This window comes from Athene cunicularia (assembly GCF_003259725.1).
Source record: "Athene cunicularia isolate RWA chromosome 11 unlocalized genomic scaffold, athCun1 chr11_part1, whole genome shotgun sequence".
Taxonomy (NCBI): domain Eukaryota; kingdom Metazoa; phylum Chordata; class Aves; order Strigiformes; family Strigidae; genus Athene; species Athene cunicularia.
In genome coordinates, this window is record NW_020799113.1 from 1,139,937 (window position 1) to 1,161,002 (window position 21,066).

General features: G+C 41.6%; 2 protein-coding genes across 6 annotated transcripts in view; one reads left to right on the forward strand and one right to left on the reverse strand.

Annotated features, from left to right (window-relative positions):
• Positions 1-6: 6 nt before the first annotated feature.
• MEAK7 (MTOR associated protein, eak-7 homolog) lies at positions 7-11,491 on the forward strand. Of its 5 annotated transcripts, none has more exons than XM_026856507.1 (9): positions 7-55; positions 475-482; positions 1,645-1,822; positions 5,495-5,725; positions 6,420-6,564; positions 6,965-7,405; positions 8,682-8,800; positions 9,992-10,165; positions 11,170-11,491. In XM_026856507.1, exons 3-9 carry the CDS (start codon positions 1,655-1,657, stop codon positions 11,302-11,304), a joined length of 1,413 nt encoding a protein of 470 aa, XP_026712308.1. In that variant the 5' UTR covers positions 7-55; positions 475-482; positions 1,645-1,654; the 3' UTR covers positions 11,305-11,491. The 5 variants fall into 5 exon arrangements, with proteins under 5 accessions (XP_026712308.1, XP_026712311.1, XP_026712309.1 ...); XM_026856510.1 differs by lacking the exon at positions 475-482 and adding an exon at positions 367-466 and having other exon boundaries at positions 13-50; positions 1,646-1,822; XM_026856508.1 differs by lacking the exon at positions 475-482 and having other exon boundaries at positions 20-53; positions 1,646-1,822.
• Positions 11,340-21,066, reverse strand: part of ATP2C2 (ATPase secretory pathway Ca2+ transporting 2) — a 32,186-nt gene continuing 22,459 nt past the window's right edge. The window contains exons 18-27 of the mRNA XM_026856505.1: positions 19,966-20,136; positions 19,250-19,347; positions 19,114-19,164; positions 18,459-18,625; positions 17,748-17,816; positions 17,549-17,665; positions 16,719-16,866; positions 16,021-16,116; positions 15,580-15,721; positions 11,340-14,888 (exon numbers count right to left, since the gene is read on the reverse strand). Of these exons, the coding sequence (XP_026712306.1) occupies positions 14,776-14,888; positions 15,580-15,721; positions 16,021-16,116; positions 16,719-16,866; positions 17,549-17,665; positions 17,748-17,816; positions 18,459-18,625; positions 19,114-19,164; positions 19,250-19,347; positions 19,966-20,136 (1,172 nt within the window). The 3' untranslated portion in view covers positions 11,340-14,775. The remainder of the gene's footprint in view (positions 14,889-15,579; positions 15,722-16,020; positions 16,117-16,718; positions 16,867-17,548; positions 17,666-17,747; positions 17,817-18,458; positions 18,626-19,113; positions 19,165-19,249; positions 19,348-19,965; positions 20,137-21,066) is intronic.

The window sequence follows — 21,066 nt, forward strand, 5'->3', positions numbered from 1 at the left end:
AAGTCCGGGGGCCGATCCAGGGGCCCTGCCGGTGCCCTGCCGGTGCCCTGCCGGTAAGCAGAGAGGTGGGCCCGCTGCGCCGCCCCGCACCGGGGCGGGGGGGGCGGCTGTCGCCTCAGGCTCTGCCTCTCGCCGGGGTGGGGCGGGGGGACACGCCAGGACTCTCGCCGGCCGGGTGGGGAGGGGTGGATTAACCCTACCGGGAAATAAACCGGCCGAAGGGCAAACAGCGAAGCCTCTTGTCCGGCTCTGTCACGGCGGGAACCCCCCCCACACCCCGGCCTGTGCTTCCCCGGGCTGAGGGAGAGGGGCCGAGGGTCCCCTTCCTCCTGCGCTTAAATTACAGCGTCCTCACGGTTTGTCTTCCCGGTCACAGTCGTTTCCATTAACCCTCTGGCGTTTACCCCACGATCGAGATTTTCCTCCCAGGCAAACGAGGCTTGTAGGCCTGTACTGTTCAGGGAAGGTGCAGAGGCCCTGCCCGGCCTCTGATGTACAGTTTTTTATCAAAGCCAGCATGAGTTAACAACAGAAAGATTGTATTAGGCTAAACAGAGTCCTTCTGCGGCCAGGGAAGGGCTGTCTGACAGGCTTGTCTGCAAAGAGAGGTGTCAGCAGAGCTGGGAATCCCAACAGTGAGGTGCCAGAAAAGATGCGGAATTTGCGGAAAGCAAGCCACAGTTTTGCTTCTCATCTTTTTTATGTTGTCGCCCCACGAGTGTGTCCACACCAGACATTCGCAGTGGTGACTGTCACTGGGGTCATGGTGGGATTTGGGATTTCAGGCCCTGCTGGGGCACTGGTAGGTCTGTGTCGTGCTGCTCCAGGCAGAAAGCCGGAGCATGTGGCCCAGACAACACTAATAAAATTAGTCTCTGTAATGCAGGGGGTTCCTGGGGACAGTGAGAGAAACGATAGTTGTATCATTAAATGTGTAAACCAAACAAACAAATATACCCCAAACCAAACCCTGCCCCTGCCAACCTTAATTCTGTGGGTACCAGCTCTCAACAATTTACTGACTTCATATGAAGCCATGGGGTTTTGATAGGTCTAGAGTTGTCTTCCCAGATGTTTTTGTTACTGTGTTTCTTGGCTTTTTGAATGATTTTTGTATTGCGTTCTTAGAAAAAAAATCTTCAGAGATGACATTTACAGTGATGCTGTTTTAGTGCTACATATTACTGTCAGACATAGCTTCAGTCCATTAATGCATTAGAAAGATTCATAATCTGTCGTAAGTAATCCATAATCAGGCTATTCCCTTCATGTTATTGATGTATTCCAGCTGACAGACTCATGGTCACTTTGTACAGGCTAATTTAATCATTAAATCGTATTGGTTTTTCCATTTGTTAAGACTTGGGTGAGGTTTGGATTGGTAGACAGGGTGGTCTTAGCAAAGAGCTGACAGATTGTCATTGTTTACAGCACAGTTACTCTTCACAGATGTTCTTCAAATTCATTAGGTCCCAGTGACTACAGAGACTAAACAGTGGTTTTAATAACAGTTTCCTAGAAGGCTAAGAATTTGCTCCTCTTGTAAAGCTTGCGCTGGTATGTTAGTATGTTGGATATGTCTTTCATGGCCATTGTGATACCTTTCTGTGTTTACTGTTTCTTTTTTATTATTGCTTTGTTTCAGATTGAAAAGATGGGAAATGCAGAAAGTAATGCCTATCGGAATCACCTTTCCAGATTTCTCCCTGAGGAGCAGTCTGACATTGATGGAGTATTTGATACTTTATCAGGGCTGAGTGGCTCAGCTGGAGCGAAAAATGGCAAAGCTACAAAGAAAACTGTGACTCTGGCAGCACTACAGGCAAGACAATCTATTATTCCTGATATATCTGGGATGTAGTGCATTGAACCTAATTCCAGAAAGAAACTAAAGATGTGGCAGTAGTTACTTGTTAAGGATTGCTCGTATCAATTTAATTCTTGGTGTTCTGGGGCAGGATGGATATTTAACTTTTTCTTACAGTTTAACATGAGTAGTGACTTTCAGGTTTGTATTTATCTCTAAAATTGCACTGTTGGGTCAATCTGCAGCTTTCCTGATTCTGAAGTAAGTTGGGACATACATAAATATTTTTACAGAAACCTGAAAAATAGGAAGAATATTCTTCCCCCTGGAGTCTATAGCGCGTGATTATGTACAGATTTCTTGAGAAGCTGTCAGAAAGTCAGTTTGTATTTGGTTATATCTTTCTCCCTCAGTTGCATCACATCTGTAATCTTTTCACTTGAATTAAAAGGAGAGAATTCAATTTTGCTTGATTAAGCTGTGGCTCCCTGTTTTAGCTAATTAACATACATTATGCTTTCTGATTAACTTTGCATTCATTTTCTAATCAAGAAAGAAGAGGAAAATGATTCGTTGCAATACTTGATAACTTCAGTTAGGCAGGAACCAAGTGGCCAAATGAATGTAGTGTTAAAGTGCATTTTTATATATGTTACACAGTTAATGGAATCAAATTAAAACTCGATGAAAGGAGCAGATTATTTTAACGTATTTAGCAACACATCTTCATACAGACCATCTTCAGCCTTCCTCCAGCCTGGCTGTTTATGAGCTGTCACCTGTTTGGAAACAGCGTTGCTGCTGCCCAGCTTTTCAGCCTGTACTGGGTTTGTGTGGCCAGGTTTTTGTTGTGGGGGGCTGCAGTGGTGACTTCTGTGAGAAGCTGCTGGAAGCTTCCCCCATGTCCAACAGAGCCAAGGCCAGCCAGCTCCTGGATGGACCCACCACTGGCCAAGCTGAGCCCATCAGCGATGCTGGTAGCGCCTCTGGGAAAATGTATTTAAGGAGGAGAAAAAAACCTGCACAACTGCAGACAGGAGAGAGGAGTGAGAACGTGTGAGAGAAACAACTCTGCAGACACAAGGGCTGGTGAAGAAGAGGGGCAGGAGGTGCTCCGGGCGCTGAAGCACAGATTCCCCTGCAGCCCGTGGTGCAGCCCCTGGTGAGGCAGCTGTGCCCTGCACCCATGGAGGCCCACGGGGGAGCAGATCCCACCTGCAGCCCGCGGGGGACCCCGCGCCGGAGCACAGGGATGCCCGAAGGAGGCTGTGACCCCGTGGAGAGAGGAGCCCACGCTGGAGCAGGCTCCTGGCAGGACTTGTGACCCCGCGGGGGACCCACGCTGGAGCAGCCTGTGCCTGAAGGGCTGCAGCCCACGGGAGGGACCCACGCTGGGGCAGGGGAGGAGTGTGAGGAGTCCTCACCTTGAGGAGGAAGGAGCAGCAGAGACAATGGGGGATGAACTGGCCACAACCCCTATCCCCCTGTGCTGCTGGAGGGCAGGAGGGAGAGAATAATCATGAGTGAAGTTGAGCCCAGAAAGGAGTGAGAGGTGGGGGGAAGGTGGTTTTTAAAGATTTGGTTTTATTTCTCATTACCCTACTCTGATTTGATTGGTAATAGTTTTCTCCAAGTTGAGTCTGGTTTGCTCATGACAGTAATTGGTGAATGATCTCTCCCTACCCTTATCTCGACCCACGAGCCTTTTTATATTTTCCCTCTCCTGTGCAGCTGAGGAGGGGAGTGATAGAGTGGGCACCTGGTGTCCAGCCAGGATCACGCCCCCCCCAGCCCTAATACATCCACAAACCTGGTCCTTTGGTGTCTTGTTACATGACTGGGACCTGGAAGTTCTCTTCCTAGCTTTGCCCCTGGATCAATGTGATGTTTGATGACTGTTTGTCTTTTCCCTTCCTGCCTTTTGTTTGCCAGCTTAAAATCTTTTGAAAGGTTGCCAGTAGGTGCTGGATTCCTTAGTGCAGGGACTATTGCAATGCTGGGCCTGCCTTGGAGGAGTCTGCTCATGCCTGAACTAGATTGATATGCAGCAGATTTGATCTGGCAACAGTCTGGTAACTTTGCCAAGGCCCCACGCGTAACCTCATGTACTCTGCTTGAGCTCAGTACTTTACTAGAAGGAAACTACGTGCCTTCTGGACCAGAGCAGGCTGGCTGCACTGCATAGCTTGGAAAGCAGGTAGAGCAGGTATCTCTAGATACTTTCTTGAAACCATTTAAGTCAAGGATTCTAAACTGTCAGAGGTGTGAGTTTGCTAGATGTTTATTAAAGATTTCCTTTTTACAGTTCTTTCTTGCACCCCAGTTCTACTCATTGGAAAATCTATAAATGTAACAAAACAGAGCAACAAAGGTAGTGGTAGGTGGGAAAGGGTAGGGAGTAGGTAGTTAATAATGCAGTGTGAAGTAAAAAGCCCTTGAGTGTAGTGTTTTTAATTATGTTCCCTGCTGCTTGTCTCACTTCAGGCTTATGTAATACTTTTAGAAAGCCTCTTAAAGAGAGCTGTAACCCTGTGACCATCGCTCCTTCAATATGAAGCACTAATGTGCACGGCTGCGGCTGCGAGTTCTGCTTCTGCTGAAATCAATGGGAGTTTTACCACTGACGTCAGCAAAAGCAGGGTAGAGCTTGGCATATTGGATCTCACCCTGTATACACAGCAACAGCCATTACCAGCAAATGGGAACAGCCCTGCTGGCTTGGGTAGGAGTGGTGTTGAACCAGCAAGAGCTTGGTAATAGCAGCTCCACTGAGTAGAGCTGGAGTGCTTTTACGCAGGTGGAGCTCCAGTGATTGCAGCATAGTGCCCACTGGGCTACACCCCTCTAGATGAGTCAAGTCAGGGGTTCAGCGTGTTAGGCACAGCGCTTTGCGCAGTGAAGACACTGTGTAATCATGTCCTAGCGTATGGCTGTATTTTTGATGATTTATTTTTAAACCTTGTAATTATCTTGAATCTGTGAAAGTTTCTTGAATCCCAAGTCACATCTTTCCCACTGTGTTGTGATGTAAGATGATGTGTAGCAGTTAGATTTCAATTCAAATGCAATTCATGTGATTTAGATGAATAAGTTTTGATTTTTGACTGTCTTAACATCAGGGGTGCCTTCTAAAAATCAGGTGATCTCAAATTTGTTCCATGCTTGAATTAGATGTTGCTACCTAGAGGAAAACTCAGAATTGTTTCTACGTGTGCACATAGGGTTAAACACAGCGTCTGCATTGTCTTGAGACCAAAACTGAAATATGGAAAAATTTTACTTTCTCTCTGGTTTTAAGTGTCACTATCGAAAGCAGAGTTAAACCACAATTTTAAATGTTGGATTGGCAGAGCTGTAAACCTTTACAACAGTTATATAGAAATCTTTTGCTAATATACTGTTAACACTATAGTGTTAGTTTTTTAAAGTCCATGGCATTTGTAGAAAGCCAGTATCAACTTAAATCATTAAATAATATTGGAAAGGAGATACTATAAAATCTGAGATTAAAAAAAATTTTTTTTTTTTCCTCTTGGAAAAAATCTTTGATAAAATTTTGTTGCTGCTAGTAGATACTTGGTATTGAAATAATTCATTCATAGTGGTATATCTCAGCACAGATTAGCTGGAATATATCAGTTATTCTTCATGTGTAAAATATGTTCTTTGCTATTTTCCTCATTGTAGGCGTATATGCGGGAGCCGTTACCAGAGCAGATGACTGTTCGGTTATACAACGGAATGAAAAGTATTGACCTGACTGGGAAGTCATCTGGGCTGAGTGAACAGATTGCTAAGGAGCAGTTTGTAATTTTTATGTCAAACCTTTTAAAAGGGAATGCAGATGAGAAGATTACCATAATAATGAGAATGATCTCCAAGGCAGAAGGGCCTGTGAAGGGCAAACAAATCCAAGAGGTAAACAGACAGTTAAATGTATGTTGGGGTAGGTAATTGAAGGTAGTCTTAGAGCACAAGATTCAGAACAGGGATTCCTGATTTTTGTAGTTTTTTAAAATCTCTTTACCTCTAACTTGCTGCTTTGGGACAAACAGTGTAGGTGACTGCTTCAGGTGCAGCCTTTCCACACTGACTTGTGTACTTTGAGAGCCAGGATCTGGATTTTGCACTGGTTGTTTTGTCTGATGGTTCACAGGCTCACGCTGCAGAATGCAGAGACTGGCTGTATTTAAGAGCCAGCAAGGGTTGTGGTGTGGCTGGTGCTTCTGGGAACTGAGCAAAATGCTTTCTAGAGCCTTAGTTGCAGAATAGATGTGTGAATCAAATACGTAGCTTGAAAGGTGGAAGAATGGGATCTCACAAAACAGCAAGTCACTAGCAGCTCCCACCACTGCAAAATTTGGACCTCCTCTCCCTCTTTCAATGCATATTTTATGGAGATGCTTTGTGTAGTAACACATACAAAATGTCTTTCAAGACCTATGACACTGAAATAGCATTTCCTTCATTTCTTGACTCATCAGAAGAAGAGATGATTCTGCCATTGGGATTACAGCATCAGTACTACTTGACTTTATTTTCAGAAAGTCCTTTGATGCTCTTGGCAATTTTTTTAAGAAATGCCAAAATGGTGATGTTTTAACCTTTTAAGTTCACAGAGGATCTGATCATGTCTGTAGTCCATGTGCTGAGCTACAGGAAGGAACTGAAAGGTTGGAGTTTGGAGAACACTAGGGATTCTGCAAGTGGAGTAAAGGCTCTGGCTTCTCAGCTGCTATCAGAATTGAAGCTTGCAGGTGAGCAGCACCGATGTAGTATAGCCCAGGATGGCACAGAGCTCATGTAGTCACTGATCTCCCAAGAAGTTTTCAGGTCACATCTTTGAATTTAAATGATGAGACCAGTATTTCAACTCTAGACTTAGGAATTTTGTTTTACCTTACTGTCTTTCTCCTCTAAATTCAGGAGAGCTTTGATTTGAGGTCCAAGTTTAAGTGGACGTGCAAAACTATTTGTCATGGAACATGTCTGTTTTACATACCTGACTCGCAGGTGGCAGGCATTTAGATGTATGTGCATCTATTTATGACTGTATGTCCATTAAAATAGTGGAATACTGTGTTTGCACTTAAAAATCAACTGATTATTTTCCAGACTGGGAGTCTTACTGCTGTTCCTGTGTCTCTTATTATTTAGATGGGACAAAGCCTGTGGGTCCTCAGATGATGGAGACAAATTTTGATCAAAGTGTCATTGAGGATTGGGTGTACCGAGTTCCACAGATCTCAATTTTCCTCAGTGTTGTTATCAGGCAAGGCCTCCATGTCCTGCATTCTCTCCCAGACCAAACCAAAGACATACTCAACCTGGTTCCAGGCTGCAAAGGCATCAAGAGAAGAGGACTTGTCAGTCTCTTTGATATCCCATCCATCATATACATCAACTCCCATCTGCCTGCAGAACTACAGCACAAGTGGCAGCTTTTATTTTCTTCCAGGCTTCACGGAGAAAGCTTTTCACAGTTGTGTGGGCATATAGTGAACAAGGGTCCTTGCATAGTGATCTTACAGGACTTAGATGGTTATATCTTTGGTGGGTTTGCGTCTCACTCCTGGGAGGTGAAGCCACAGTTTCAAGGTAAAAATCACTTTTCAGTTTCTGGTATCTCATGGCTCAGGTAAACGTTGCCTATTCTGTACAGGTACAAGAATCCTGTTCACTTAATGGATAGTGTCACTTTACTTTCATGACACACAGTATTTCTTATACTTCCAAGCGTGTTTTCCTGTGTCAAAAATAACAATAATCTTTGGAAAATATAAAATACATGCTAAGTTATTCCTGCTTTGTACCCAGACAGGCATATTACCAATTAATGTTTATAGTTTCCCTGTTATTTGATAAGGCTTATAATTGCAGGCCTTACTGATCCGGGAACAAGTTTTCTTTTCAGTGAAATCTATCAACCCCTGTATCTGCATAGGTTGAAAATGAAATGAAAACGAATAGAGCATAGAGGATGGATTAGCGTTTAAATAAGGTGTCCAGCAGATGGCAATCTTCCATCTCAGAACAGCTGAGCCAAACACTGGGTTGATGCCCCCTGTTGGCATTTGTGCACGCTGTCTTTGTATTCCTTTTAAAATCCAGCAGCAAGAGTCCTTTGGGCAAGCTGAACTTTTAGTTCCCTTGAAACCTCTGCGTAGAAGAGAGGGGTTTTTTGTAACTCTTTGGAAAGAACTTCTGTAATGTCTTTCTGAAAAAAAATTACAGACTCTGGATCATTCATCCTTCTGGGAATCCTCACTTTAGCTGCATTAAAAACACAGTTCCTATATTTAATTAGTATGTGATAATTACCACATCAGTTAACGTAATGTTATGCTATATTGATTTCACAACACTTTCCTTGTATTTTTTCCCTCCTAGAATAGCACATGTAGCATACTAGACAATCACACCACACGTCCCTCTGAATGCCAGACTGGGCTTAATGAAAATTGTACTCTAAATCATCGATCCTAAACTGATCTGTACATCAGCATAGTCAGAACTAAGGCTGTTTGCACTCCTGTCAGTTTGTACCAGTGTAGTGGCTGGCCAGTTTTAGATGATACAATGCAAGCCCGTGATAGGTGTACCCTTACATAGTAATGTAATGTACTAGTCATGCCTCTGACTCTGCCCTTGGTCACAGCCGTATAATCACATTGATTTCTTGACCCTGCACAGAATAACTGAAAATAAACAGTAGGTCTAGATCTTGATGAGAGATAGGTATTGGCTTTCTGAGATTGCAGCTGCTGGTTTTGTTTTATTTAGCTGCACTTCTTCAATATTTTTTTCCTATCCTATTTGTAGGCAAGTCACTGCTTGGCCAGTTGTCTGACCTCAGATGCTTTTCTGTTTACAGGTGACAACAGATGCTTTCTGTTTTCTGTTTTCCCCTCTCTTGCTGTATACACATACACGGGGTATAATGACCACTACATGTATTTGAACCATGGCCAACAAACAATGCCAAATGGACTTGTAAGTATTAAGAAATTAAATTTGGAAATGGGATTAGTGGCTCGTGTTCGGAAGTGTTTCATGTTTTTCACTTCTTTTACTGTGAGCAGATGTATTTCACTTATTCTCTGAGGAAGTTTTCATCCCTTCTCTGTGCTATTTGTGCCACGCTTTTAGTAGGAGGATTTTTTTTTTTCTTTTTTGCACTAAAGCATCAGTGTAAAGTGTGAACTATGGATAATGATGGAGAACTGCTTACAGTACTGATAAGAGTCTATACTTGTCTTTACAGTTGATATGCATATTGAAGTACTGAATCAACTACGATGGAATTTATTTGTGGCCGACCCAAGTAGGTGGGCTTTATGTAGGTTAGGTTAGATTTATGGAGGTTCTGGGGAGAAATCTTTTTGCCAAGTTTGGTTATCACACAGGCCCTTCTAGCAGTCCTCCTGTTGTCTGGAAGAATTGACTGCATGTATCCACGTGACTGAAGCAGCAGAAGCTAGCTGATCTGTGTAACTGGTTGTTCTCACTGCCACACTAACTGCTTTTTAAATTATGGAAGGCTGAGAAAGCCCAACAGAATTAGAGTACAAGAACTGCACGTTGGCTGGTGCATTTGTGTAATCACAGTGGCAGAAGCTCCTTTTACTCAAGTCCACGAATGAGTTCTCCAGATGCAGAAGAGTTTCTACAGAGCTCCAACACATTGCCTATTTTGAAAAGTGCCTTACAGTTTTGCGGCATTACGTGCCCATAACTTTGGGAATTGCAGCAGTCTGGGGTAGATTTGCTTAAAAGAAAGCAAACATCATTAAATTATATTATTTGTTTGTGTAGATACTTTTCTAAATGGAAAAGAGGCAGCAAAGCCGAGTGCTTCCACCCTGTTTAAAATGGAACTGTTCATCAGTAAACAAAAGCCAGTGAGCTAAGTTTCTGGCACGAGATGCAGCTGAAGTGCTCGCAGATACTGGCATTCTGTAAAGTGTAGAGGGAGGGCAGTATCACTCAGGTAAATCTGTGTTTGTTTTCAGGAATACTGGATGTTGGTACAGAAGCCCAGGTTCACTCAGAATACCCTTTTTCACCTACCTGTGGAAGCGTGGCATAAATACTGCAAATTACAAATTATACTCTGGGTTTCATACCTTGCCCAGTCTGCTTTACATGCGCAGCAAGTGTTCAGTGTGGTGCTTTGGTTCACAGGGTATGGGTGGACAACATGGGTACTTCGGCCTCTGGCTGGACAGTGACTATGGGAAGGGACACAGCAAAGCAAAACCTCGATGTACCACCTACAGCAGTCCCCAGCTGTCAGCAAAAGAGGATTTTGCACTGGATGCCATGGAAGTTTGGGCAGTGGGAGACCTCCCTGCAGCGGTAGGTGAACCTGTGAAATTGTGTCCTGATGGGAATGAGAGATGCAAGTGCAAAATCTTGTACAGCTGCAGTTTTCTGATTAAACACTGTCTCTCCACTTTACCTGGCCCTGTGGTGCCATATGTAGTGGCATTATTGAGGGTGCCAACAAGAACAAACATCAGGAGCCGTGAGGTGATAGAGTCAGAAGGGCTGTACTTTATTCTGAATTTCAAAAGGCCTTTCTGATATTGAGGAATAGTCTCCAGGAGGAACCTCCTTGAAGGGGGGTCAGTAAAACTCAGTGTTTGTGAAAGAGAGAGAAAGCACTGGAAGCTCACAAGTAGAGCCTAATCTATAGTTCGGGAAGAAAACTCCAAAGATTTCTTTAGCAGTAACTTTAAACTTACTATTGTTTTACAGTAAATTTATGTGAACAGATTTATGCTAGTTTTTCTGCACTTGGTTTATTTCTGGGAATGAGTAGGAGGCCTCTTTCCAGTCTCCTCTGTCCCTGTAATTTATTCTTTTATTGAACTGTCTGGTCTGCACAGTTTGGTGATTTTTTAATTTTTTTTTTTTTAATTTTTATTTCTTTTCTTACTAAATTCATGTGCCCTGTCTGCTCACTAGACACATAGGTCTAAATAGAAACAGAACAAATTGTTTACGAAAGATGCTGAAATGTACTTGAAGCTCTTCTTTTAAAAAAAAGTTCACATCTGCACTTCAAACTGAGCTCAGGTTAACCAGGATGTTTCGGCTGCTTGTAACCTAAATCAACTTGAAGCAGTTCACTGTCACCTTAGGAAAAGTTTATGAATATTTTGTGTAACTGCAGCAGTAAAAATCATTTGATTTATCCCAGTGAATCTTAAATGCCTTACTTGGAAATTACGTATGCTTCATTGTGTCAAGCTTGCAAACCAGATTGCTTGTGGACTTTTGGGTATGACTCTTGTAGCTTGATGCTGATTCTTTCATAATGACATTTTAAATTGACTATATTCTATTTTGGTTTGAAGGCAAAAGGGAAGAAGAGTATCCTGGATGTAGATCCTGAGGCTCAGGCCTTATTAGAAATGGCTGGAAAAACTCGTCAGAGCGCAGGTCTACGAGAACCCATTGAAGAGGATGAAGATGATGATGATGATATTTAAAGAATCACAGTAAAATGAAAAACTTTTTTTTTTTTTTCTCCTGAGTGTTAATGTTCCTTGGACAGGATATTTTTTCCTCTTTTTTTTTTTTTTTTCCTTACATTTACCTAATTATCTTGGATGAAGCTTAAGCCTTGTACTTTAGGTCCAATACAATATCCTGCCTGAAAGGTTTTGTTTGGGAAGGACAGAAAAATTAATCAGGTACTTAATCATTAGACATCTCTAAGTTCTAGCTGATTGTGAATTTGCTAGCATTCCCGATAGATCCTCTCTGCATACAGAATTAAAACCAAAAGAAGTTATTGACAGTAGGGCTTACTGACTTGGAGAATTGATGCGTATTTATGTAAAGACTGTTCAGGACACTGATTAAGGCTCTTATACCTCAACATACTTATTTTCATGCAGTAAAATTAGTGAAGCTTGCAAATTGTAATGATGTCTTCCATTGGTAAACATAGAATAATCCAAGTGATTCCATATGAAGGATGCTGTTAATTTGCATTGCTCCAGTTAAAGCATTAAACTTCAGGTTTTCCAAGTCAGATTTTCAGCAAGTGACTCTATATGGGCTGTAAGATGTCCAGAATGCTACATATGTAGCATCCAGTTTTGTAATACTTGACTACACTTTAGTGCATTTTATTTAAGATGTTTTTGCAGAAATTTGCCTATTGCTTTTTTAAACTTTGTAGAACAGACCCGTTGGAGTCATTCAGCCATATTTATCCTAAGAATGGGCCATACCTCCAGCAGAAATGCTCTGGGGAAGGTGTCTTCTTCAGTAGCCTCCCTTGAGAGTGGAGTAAAAGATCAGGCTTTAAAAAGGATTAAGTAAGAAGCATCCACAGTTAATTGGGAATAGTATCTGCAGATACCTTGTAAAAAGAAAATAAAAATCAGGGTTATGTCTGTAACATGTTTAAAGATGACAGCTGTATGCTTTATTTCCATATAATGAATCATTTCTGTAGTATGGAAAAAAATGCCTGCAGTCGAAATGTAAGGAGTTGGTTGGGGTTTTTCCTCTGTTTTGTTGGCTGTTCACCAGTCAAGACCAGTTTTGTCAGGTCTCTTATACTCAGGGCTTTTTCTGCTTGAATCTGTTCACATCTATCAGTAATTATTAGTTTGACCTTGCTAATTCTATATGTAATTAACTTGTCAAAAATAACTCTGATTTCTACCAGGCACTGTAATTTCTAACTCAGCAAACTGTGTTTGGTTATTTGTATGTATGACTGTCAGTCTTCCTCCTAAAGAAAAGGACTGTAGCAAATCCCTTTTGTCCTAGCATGAGTTCATCTTCCGTGCAGCTTAGAGAAAAGAATGTGTTGTAACAGTCTATAAAACTACTGCGATTCCTGATCCTCTGGCTTTCCTTCAAATTTTTTCTCTTAGCATCTTGTTGTATGTGGTCTGATTTTTTTTCTACCTGATGTTTTTCATTAGGGAGCCAGGTTTGAATATTCTGAATAATCTGCACTTGTGCCTTAATGTAGATCCCGTTTTTTAAAATTTTATTTAACAATATGAATTTAGCCTTGAAAGGAGAGCATGAAGAAATCACTCTAGCCAGACACCCTAGGACTCAACTCTGCATTTTGTATGCTACCTGCACTAATGATTGGGCATATATACTGTCCGTTCCAGTACGGAGTATGCTGTGAAAGGCCTGAACTAATGTCCTTTTATCTTCTGTTTGCTTAAATAAACCAGATGATAGTCTCCCAAGTTTGTAACACATAGGAAAAAAAAAAAAGTAAGCATTAAAACAATTATACTGATACTTTTGTATAATTTTCTTCTCTGTATATTTTAATAAGAATTTTAATGGTACAAAGTAGGGAGTGCTGTGTAGACAGCAAGTAAGTATTATACATGATGCTCTAAGTGTGGTGATGCTGGCTTTTGTCTTAACATTCTCAAACTCCCACTGTAAGTCTTAGAGGTATTCTTCACTTGTGCTCTGACTAAGCATACTAAATACTTGAAGTGAATGGCATACAGGAATGATAAATAGTTCAATATCTGTGGTTACACATAAAATAGACAATAGGCTTTCTTTTCCTTCTATTACAAGGCAGAGACTTTCCTCTTAGGACTGCAAGGATTTAAAAAAACATAGTGAGCAGACACCTTTGCAGACTATATCTGGGGAGGGTGAATGACGCAAAGCTACTCTTCACTGAAAATATTTCAGTAGCCAGGTTTTCTTTGATTTAAAATAAGTATCAGTATAGCTGGTTCTTCTTAGACTCTGAATCCAAAATGTAATCCTGTTTAAACATCATCTTGTGAGGATCAGCATAGCATTTTGACCTCTGAAGTTGTGGGTTTTGACAAGTCTGTATCTGAGAGCATTCATCTTCACTTTGAACTGAAGGTGTTAAGCTGGGGCAAGAAGAAAACTGACACTATGGCACTTAGAGCAAATGTATCAGCGAAGCCTTATTTCCTAGGACACTACTGATCCAACCAGCAGATGGGGTTATTCAGAATTGTTCTTTAAATATAAAAGATTGCCTTGGAGGAGACTCAACATTTATTATTTTTTTTTTTCCTGAACCTAACGATTAAGCAATCTGTGTTTTGTGTTTGTGCATCTAAAACTGTCCAGCAAGCATTTGTCAGCGGTGGGTTTAGCTATGACCCAACCAGCTCTCAGTCACTTTCATGCAGCTGTTGATCCCAGCTGCAGAGCTGAACATCCCTGCTGTGTACACGAGTCATCTGTGTCCTCATGCGCCTGTGAAAGTGAGTCCCTTCCCCATTAAATCCATCCACTCCTGTGCACCAGATAGAATCACTTCTGCTTTGGTCCTGTTAGTCACACAGGTACAAAAATACCAGTGCAGTGTCCAGCAAAAGCTGACAGCCAGGGGTTGGCACTTTAGCTCTCTACTCTTTGTTTGACATCTCCGCCACAGTTTCCTCGAGTCTTGCTGAATCGTGGCTCCGTATCTGGGAGTCTAGAAACACAGATTGGCTATAAGGAAAGGAAGTGCTAGTGAAGACAGGTCTTTTCCAGTTCTTCTAATTTAGTATAAAAGGATGGGTCAAATCAAGACTCTCATTCAGATACCTGTCAGTAACATTTTAAAATGCAGATTTTATTAATAAAAATCATTTTGATTTAAATAAATAAAATTTCAGTTTATGCACAATAGATTTTTCTGTACAGGTGTGAAACTGTTATTTTTTCTGGGACTATCATAGCATTCTTGACATATGGATCAATGTTATAAAAATATACCTGATCTTGGTTTAAAACAGGAGCCGCTCCGGAGGTTTCTGTAGACAGCTCAGACAGCTTGGGTGGAGCATGTGGAGGGAACAGACTGGTGTGAGAAGGACTGTCGGTACAGATTCACTCGAGTGTCTTCAGAAGGGATGTGTGGTGTCGGTGCATTTGAATTATCCAGCATCACAGCTCCGATCCAAGTATATCTTTAGAGGAAGTTTGCCTCACTTAGGACACGCCTTTGTGTGCTTCGGTTGGCAGCAGCGTTTTTCACAGAGTTTGACGAACTCGGAGACAATGAAAACTGAGGAAGCCAGTCCGGTGAGAAAGAGCAGGTCTGCCGAGAGGAAGCAGAGTGGAGATGAGCACAGCCACCAGCTGGGCTGTGTGCCGGGCAGGAACCCCCAGTTACCTGGGCCTTCCTGCAGGAGGTGTCTGTGCGGGCGTAGCTCCGTAGCTGTACAGCCTAGCCATGCTTTTGCTAGCTGTACAATTGACCGTGGTAGACAAGGAACACCCACAGCTGGTGCAGTCCATTTGATGGGTGGAAATCTCTCCATTAATCATTTGGGATCACTGAACCCTGCTTCTAAAAACATACCTAAGGCAGCAGCAGTACCATGCCGTGTGGCAGCGTGCGTTTAGGCTGATTCAGATGGTAAAATATGCGTCGCCTTTCAGCTAGAACACGTTCACCCCGCTTGTTCAAAACGGAGTGACTGCATAATGATCCTAGATAGATTTATGTAGAGAAGTATCATAGAGAGCTCGTGAAAAATTTTGGCATGTCTCCATCTACATGCATTAATGCACAGTAAATCAAAATTCCAAACCTAGGCTGGGATAATATCGTTAAATGCTACTACTCTTTGTGTATAGCTATGTGTATGTATAGGTGTAGGAGCTGTTGATTGATTTCCTCTACCAGCAATCTGTTGGGAGCTATCACGTAACAATTTGGCAATCATCTTACCTGCTTTTTAAAGTAGCTTTAATGAAAAAACAACATTATTTATTTTGCAACTTACCTAGCACTCCTAAATTCTCTGTCTGGAAAATCTTTTGTAACGGAGGGATGTATATAACAGCCAGCTGTCCCAAAAATGACCCAAGCACAGAATACAGAAACATGCGGTTTCGAAAAAAGCCGATTTCAAATATCAGCTTTGTCTAGAGAAGGAAAAAAAAAAAAAAAAAGAGAGAGAAATGTAACACTTCCCAATCTCCTGTTGGTACTTGAATGTCACACCATTTCTTTGCATGTAAATTCCTTTTTGAAGTTACATGAATGCAAACTTAGGCAGAGCTACGTAGTTGAAAGCATAGTTGCAGTTGGACTGTGCTGGATAACTTTATTTATAACGATGATAAAAATAATTCTGTTTTAAATGACATTAGAGAACCCTTCCCATGCAAAATCCTAGTATTTGAATGTTTATGTCAGTGTTTGGCTGACAGAGCGATCTCACCTGAGAGCGGCACGTCAGGGCGTTGAAGAGGTCAAAAAACACAAAACAGGTAAATGTCATTGTTGTGGTTCGAGGAGTTATGCCACTTTTGGGATTCTGAAAGCGCAAGTTAAAATTCAGGGGTCAGTTAAGCCTTCCAAAAATATGTCAGTTGAACAGATGAATTAAATATTTCCTTTAATGACCCCAGTCAGTTCAAAGGATAGTAAATAAAGGAATAAAACTAGTTCTAGCCATTACAGATAGCATTAATTTCTCTCTGCTAATTGTTGAGTTTATGAACTTATCAATGGTGTTTTAAATTCTTAAACTGATGTAGAATTTGAGTAAATAATATTCTAAATTAAATTACTTAAACTGTTGTAGTAACAGTCACTATTTACTAACAGCAATCCATAGTACTAATGTACTTGGTATTTTCTACTTACATGGAAGTCTAGAGGTGGAAGGTACCTTAAAGTATTGATATCATAATAAGTAATAGTTTTCCCATTCTAGATAGGAAGCTCCAAATTTGAGGCAACACAGGAAGGCAGAAGCAGAGCTAGGAGCTGACCCTGGTTTCATAATCCTTTGCCCATACTGATCCTTCCCCACTGGATGTATTTCAGAAAGTCCTTCACATGTACTTCAGAAATTGCCCTTCACTTTGTTCTCCACCCTGATGAAAACAAGATACGATTGCAGATTTGCCTTACCTCCTTCCAGAAGACAAAGAGGGTTCCACTGATGATAATTATAGCTGACATGAAGATTTTCAGGATCAAAGATTTGCTGAGTATAGTATCCGTGATACATCGGGGTGGCTGTTTGATAGTATCCTTGTCAACAGGTTCAACTCCCAAGCTGCCTCAAAGGGAAGCAGAGGGACATGTTTAGCTAATGCAGATCGTCCCAAAACAGTGTTGATAAAACAGGATGGATCTGGAGGATGAAGTGCTTTGAAGTACGGCATGAGAGAGATCAGTATTCTGGCAGGGTTACATCAGGCCCCACATTTGTCTGTGACACCTATGACAAAGGCCTTTTTTGTATAACGAGCTGTGAAAATTATATATTAGACTACCATGGTATCCCATCCCAGATGGAGAGCTAGCTGTGAGATTGTGGCCAACACCTCTTCCACATTGTGAAAGTAGTAATTCTAATTAAAGCAGTTGTAATTAGCAGTTGGATGAGGTTCCCAAGTTATGTGATTCTGGGGCATATACCCTCATACATACCCAATATTCCCTTGCCAGTCAGACCTGCAGGGCTACTATCAGGTGATGCACTCAGGATAACAGACCATTCCTAGTCAAAAAGTGGAATAGCTGTTAAGTGATTCCACCACCGAACAGAAACCTAAAACCTCAAGTCAACCTGAAGTAAATGCTTTTGGAGGGACCAGGAGGGAACAAAAGTACAACTTGTCTTATCTAACCACCAAATGATTGGCTCATTGATAAGAAATCGTAACAGCTTGTGTTTCTAAGCCAAATCCAGATGTTAAAACCAAGACTATTTTGCTCATTTGACCCTTCCATACCTCTGGGCTGGTGGCCCATCCATGATGATGTTGATCCATAAGATCTGCATAGCATTGAGTGGATTTGGTAGGTTGAGCACTGTTGACAGAGTAATTAGGCTCAAAGCTGAAATGCTCCTGCAAAGCACAGAAGAACATTATTCTGCATGGCCTCTCCCAAAAGGTGCTTTCCTTGCAGTCAAAGAAAACGGGAACTTACGTGCTCAACTGGAACCGGACAAAATTTTTTATGTTGTAAAATATTCCCTTTCCCTCTTCTATTGCATTCCTGGAAGGGAGAGAAAAGTATATTAAATAACCAGTTTATATTGAGCTTTCTGTTGACACTCAAAATACAAGTTGTCTTCTCTCGCACTTACTTCAGTTGAAATTCAGATCCCCGTTTAGGAGGAGGACATCAATGCAGCTTCTCAGTTAAAATTACTTTATCAGAACTAGTAGATCTGGAAACCTGGTTCAAATGGCCAGGTCTTGGTTCATAAAGCAGGTGTGTAACCTATTTATATCCTCACTCTATTCTGCCTCCTTTGTCCGTTGTTACGAACCAACAGAGCATTGCAAATGTCTTTCCTCTGAGCTTCCTGGGTGAGGCAGAGAGCACAAGTTATGATCTAACCCAGACTTCTAGGCGCTTTCAAATCCCTTGTTAGCTATAGCAATGAAAATCCAGGGCTTTTGGATGAAAGGTAGCTTTGTCACCACCACTTGAAACAAAAAAGTCATTGCCATGTATGCAGCTGAAAATGAGCCAGACCCACACCAGGTATCTCCACTTACTGCCCGTTGACTTACGTGTCCTGCGTCTTGGTCATTTCCAGGGCTAAGGCACACAACAGGCTTGTTGCAACGGATAGCCAGAAAGTATCTGAAGTAAGAAAGTGTCTGATAGTAAGAAAGTCACTAAACCTACATTACTGTTGAGAAGTCATCGTCGACAAGAATCATGTTGGCAGCCTCTTTGCTGACGTCTGTACCAGCTCGTCCCATGGCAATCCCGATATCGGCAGATTTAAGGGCCACGGCATCGTTAACACCATCTCCTGTCATTGACACGATGGCGCCAGCCTTCTGCAAAGCCTGGGAGAGTGGAGAGATGAGAGGCTCTGAAGCCAGGAGAAGATAAGTAAGTCCTGCTGGCAATCACAGGATTTGCACGTAACATTGAAAGAGCAGAAGTGCTATGTGATTTGAGGCTAAAGCAGACTCAGCAGCCCATTGAGGACAAAACTCAGACCAAGAATTAAGAGACTGGATTTTCAGGAGTATGGAGAATCTCACAACTCCAGCAGGAGTTAGAAGAGGGGAGTAAAGTCCTCAGAAATTACTCTTCTGATATTACGCTTGTTAATACCTCACTAGTGTCTTTCAAACGGCCCAGGCCAGATCTGTAAGAGAAATGGCAATACCTTCAGTGTAAATAGTGCCAGTGCTCTAGCTGGGGTTTTATGGTCCTTTAGTTTGAGCTAATCCTGCCTTGGAAGACCAGGTGGTCTAGAGAACTGAGCCCCACCCTTACATCTTGTTTTTTTGTAAGGCATAAAATGGATTTGAGAGGCTCTTAGTACCTTTATGATTTTTAGTTTATGCTTTGGACTTGTTCTGAAGAAAATGGAAACCTGAAAAACAAACAAAAAATTAGAACGTTGTAATTAGATGGATGTTACTGGAAATAGGCCTTGTTTTTGTAATCAAAACCATTACGTTTTTGACAGTGGATGATAACTCTGCCTCTGCCAATTGGTCCAGCTCTTCCCCAGACATGGCTTTCAGCTTCCCATTGCAGAGACCAATATTCTGTCCTGCAAAGAAAAGTCCAAAATGAGATCTGCCCATCGGCTCTGGAAAAACCCAACTATTTCCTGACTGACAGAACAAGGGCAGCCAGTAAAGAATTTGCTGAGAAATATATCTGAACCTAGGGCATCCAACAGGGCACACAGCTCCCTGGCTCTGAGCTGGGTGCTCACCCTGTCCCTACTCAGCTGGAGTCCCAGAAGCAATAGGATACCCAGAACTGGAGCTGATACTGAATCTGTCTCTCCTCCCTGCTGCTTGCTCTGTGTAAGTAATAGCAGAATGCAAAAATGGGAAATGCAGACACACTCACACTCCAAACATTAGTGGATTCTATAATCCCAGCAATGCCATCTGTCTCATTTAAGGGTCTTACGCTGAGATTTTGCCATTTCTGGTGTAAAAAGAGTGGAATTAAGTTCCTGGAATTTGGCCCATAGTTCATAGCTACTCTATTGCTGCACTTAATATGATTTGTTTAAATGGAAAAAGCAAGAACTCAGTGGCATTTAAAACCTCTATTGCACACACAAAAATAATTATAAAGTTGATTGTTAAGTGATGTAACATTTGACTGAGCTGACAGACATAATACAGACCCACAGAAAAGAAGTTCTTGCTACCTATAGCCACAGCAGTTTCCAGGGCATCTCCAGTTATCATCTTTACTGATACACCAGACTCAAAAAGGACTTGAACAGCTTCTCTCACTCCAGCCCTCGGGGGATCAATTATTCCAACCAGACCTAAAAATGTGAGTTTGCCAAGTTCTGGACCTGAGGCCAAAGCAAGAACTAGAAACAAAGGGGAAAAAGAAGACAAGACAAAATTAATAATAATGTGTTTCCATACATTAAAATGGACATTTAGATGAGATTAAATTTCCAGTTTTCCCACAGAAAAAGTAATTAAAACCAGATTTTTAGTCATTATATTCACATCTTATATAAAATTTGGTCCACTCAAATAACACGTTTATCTGAACCAGAGCATTTCTGTTTCACATGTTTCTGTTGGGATTTATTTATTTTTAATTTAAAGCTGTCTACCAAGTCTCCCCTAAATGCAGATGGATTAAATTGGGACAGTAGAGTTTTAGACCAGACACTACTAAACTAAATACTACGTTAAACAATAGCACTCCTGTGTAAAAACATAAACATTTTTTTTTTTTAAATCTAAAAATGTGAAATGTAAATTCAGTTAAACCAGTGAAACCTCCATCTTGTAAACACCAAGACTCTGAATATTTTGTTTCTGTTCTTGGTGCCTAACCATATCATTCAATCGTTCTTAACTCACTCAAAGATATTTTGCCAGGGGTTCATGTCAGTGTTGCTTTGATGACTGAATCACAAACTTGCAGCAGCTGCCTGAGCTAATCGCTCTTCTTCAGAGCAGTAATTTGCCATTCACAACAGCAGATGATTCATATATTGTAAAGCAAGCTCTGTACATGAGTTACTAACCGCAAGACACAGGGCTGGAGAATATGTACATTAACTACACCATCTTCCAGACCCAGCTGCCAAGACTTGTTCTCATCTCCTTACCACCCGAGAACATGCACAGGAGATGGTGTCTTTGCTATTGTGTGAAAGTCTAAGACATTTCTGAAAGGATGTTTCTAGTGATGAAGGAAATGACACGTGTATAAAAACTTCTGTGGGCTGTGCACTGACATGCAGTCAGGATCAAAAGGAGATCATTAGATTTGGTCCTAA

What these genes read in the sequence shown, in the direction of transcription:
- MEAK7 (XM_026856507.1), top strand. Translation starts at nt 1,655, where the DNA reads ATGGGAAATGCAGAAAGTAATGCCTATCGGAATCACCTTTCCAGATTT. An exon ending in ATCAGAATTGAAGCTTGCAG is followed by an intron (nt 6,565 to 6,964) that starts GTGAGCAGCACC and finishes CTTATTATTTAG; the next exon opens with ATGGGACAAAGCCTGTGGGT. An exon ending in GGTGAAGCCACAGTTTCAAG is followed by an intron (nt 7,406 to 8,681) that starts GTAAAAATCACT and finishes TTCTGTTTACAG; the next exon opens with GTGACAACAGATGCTTTCTG.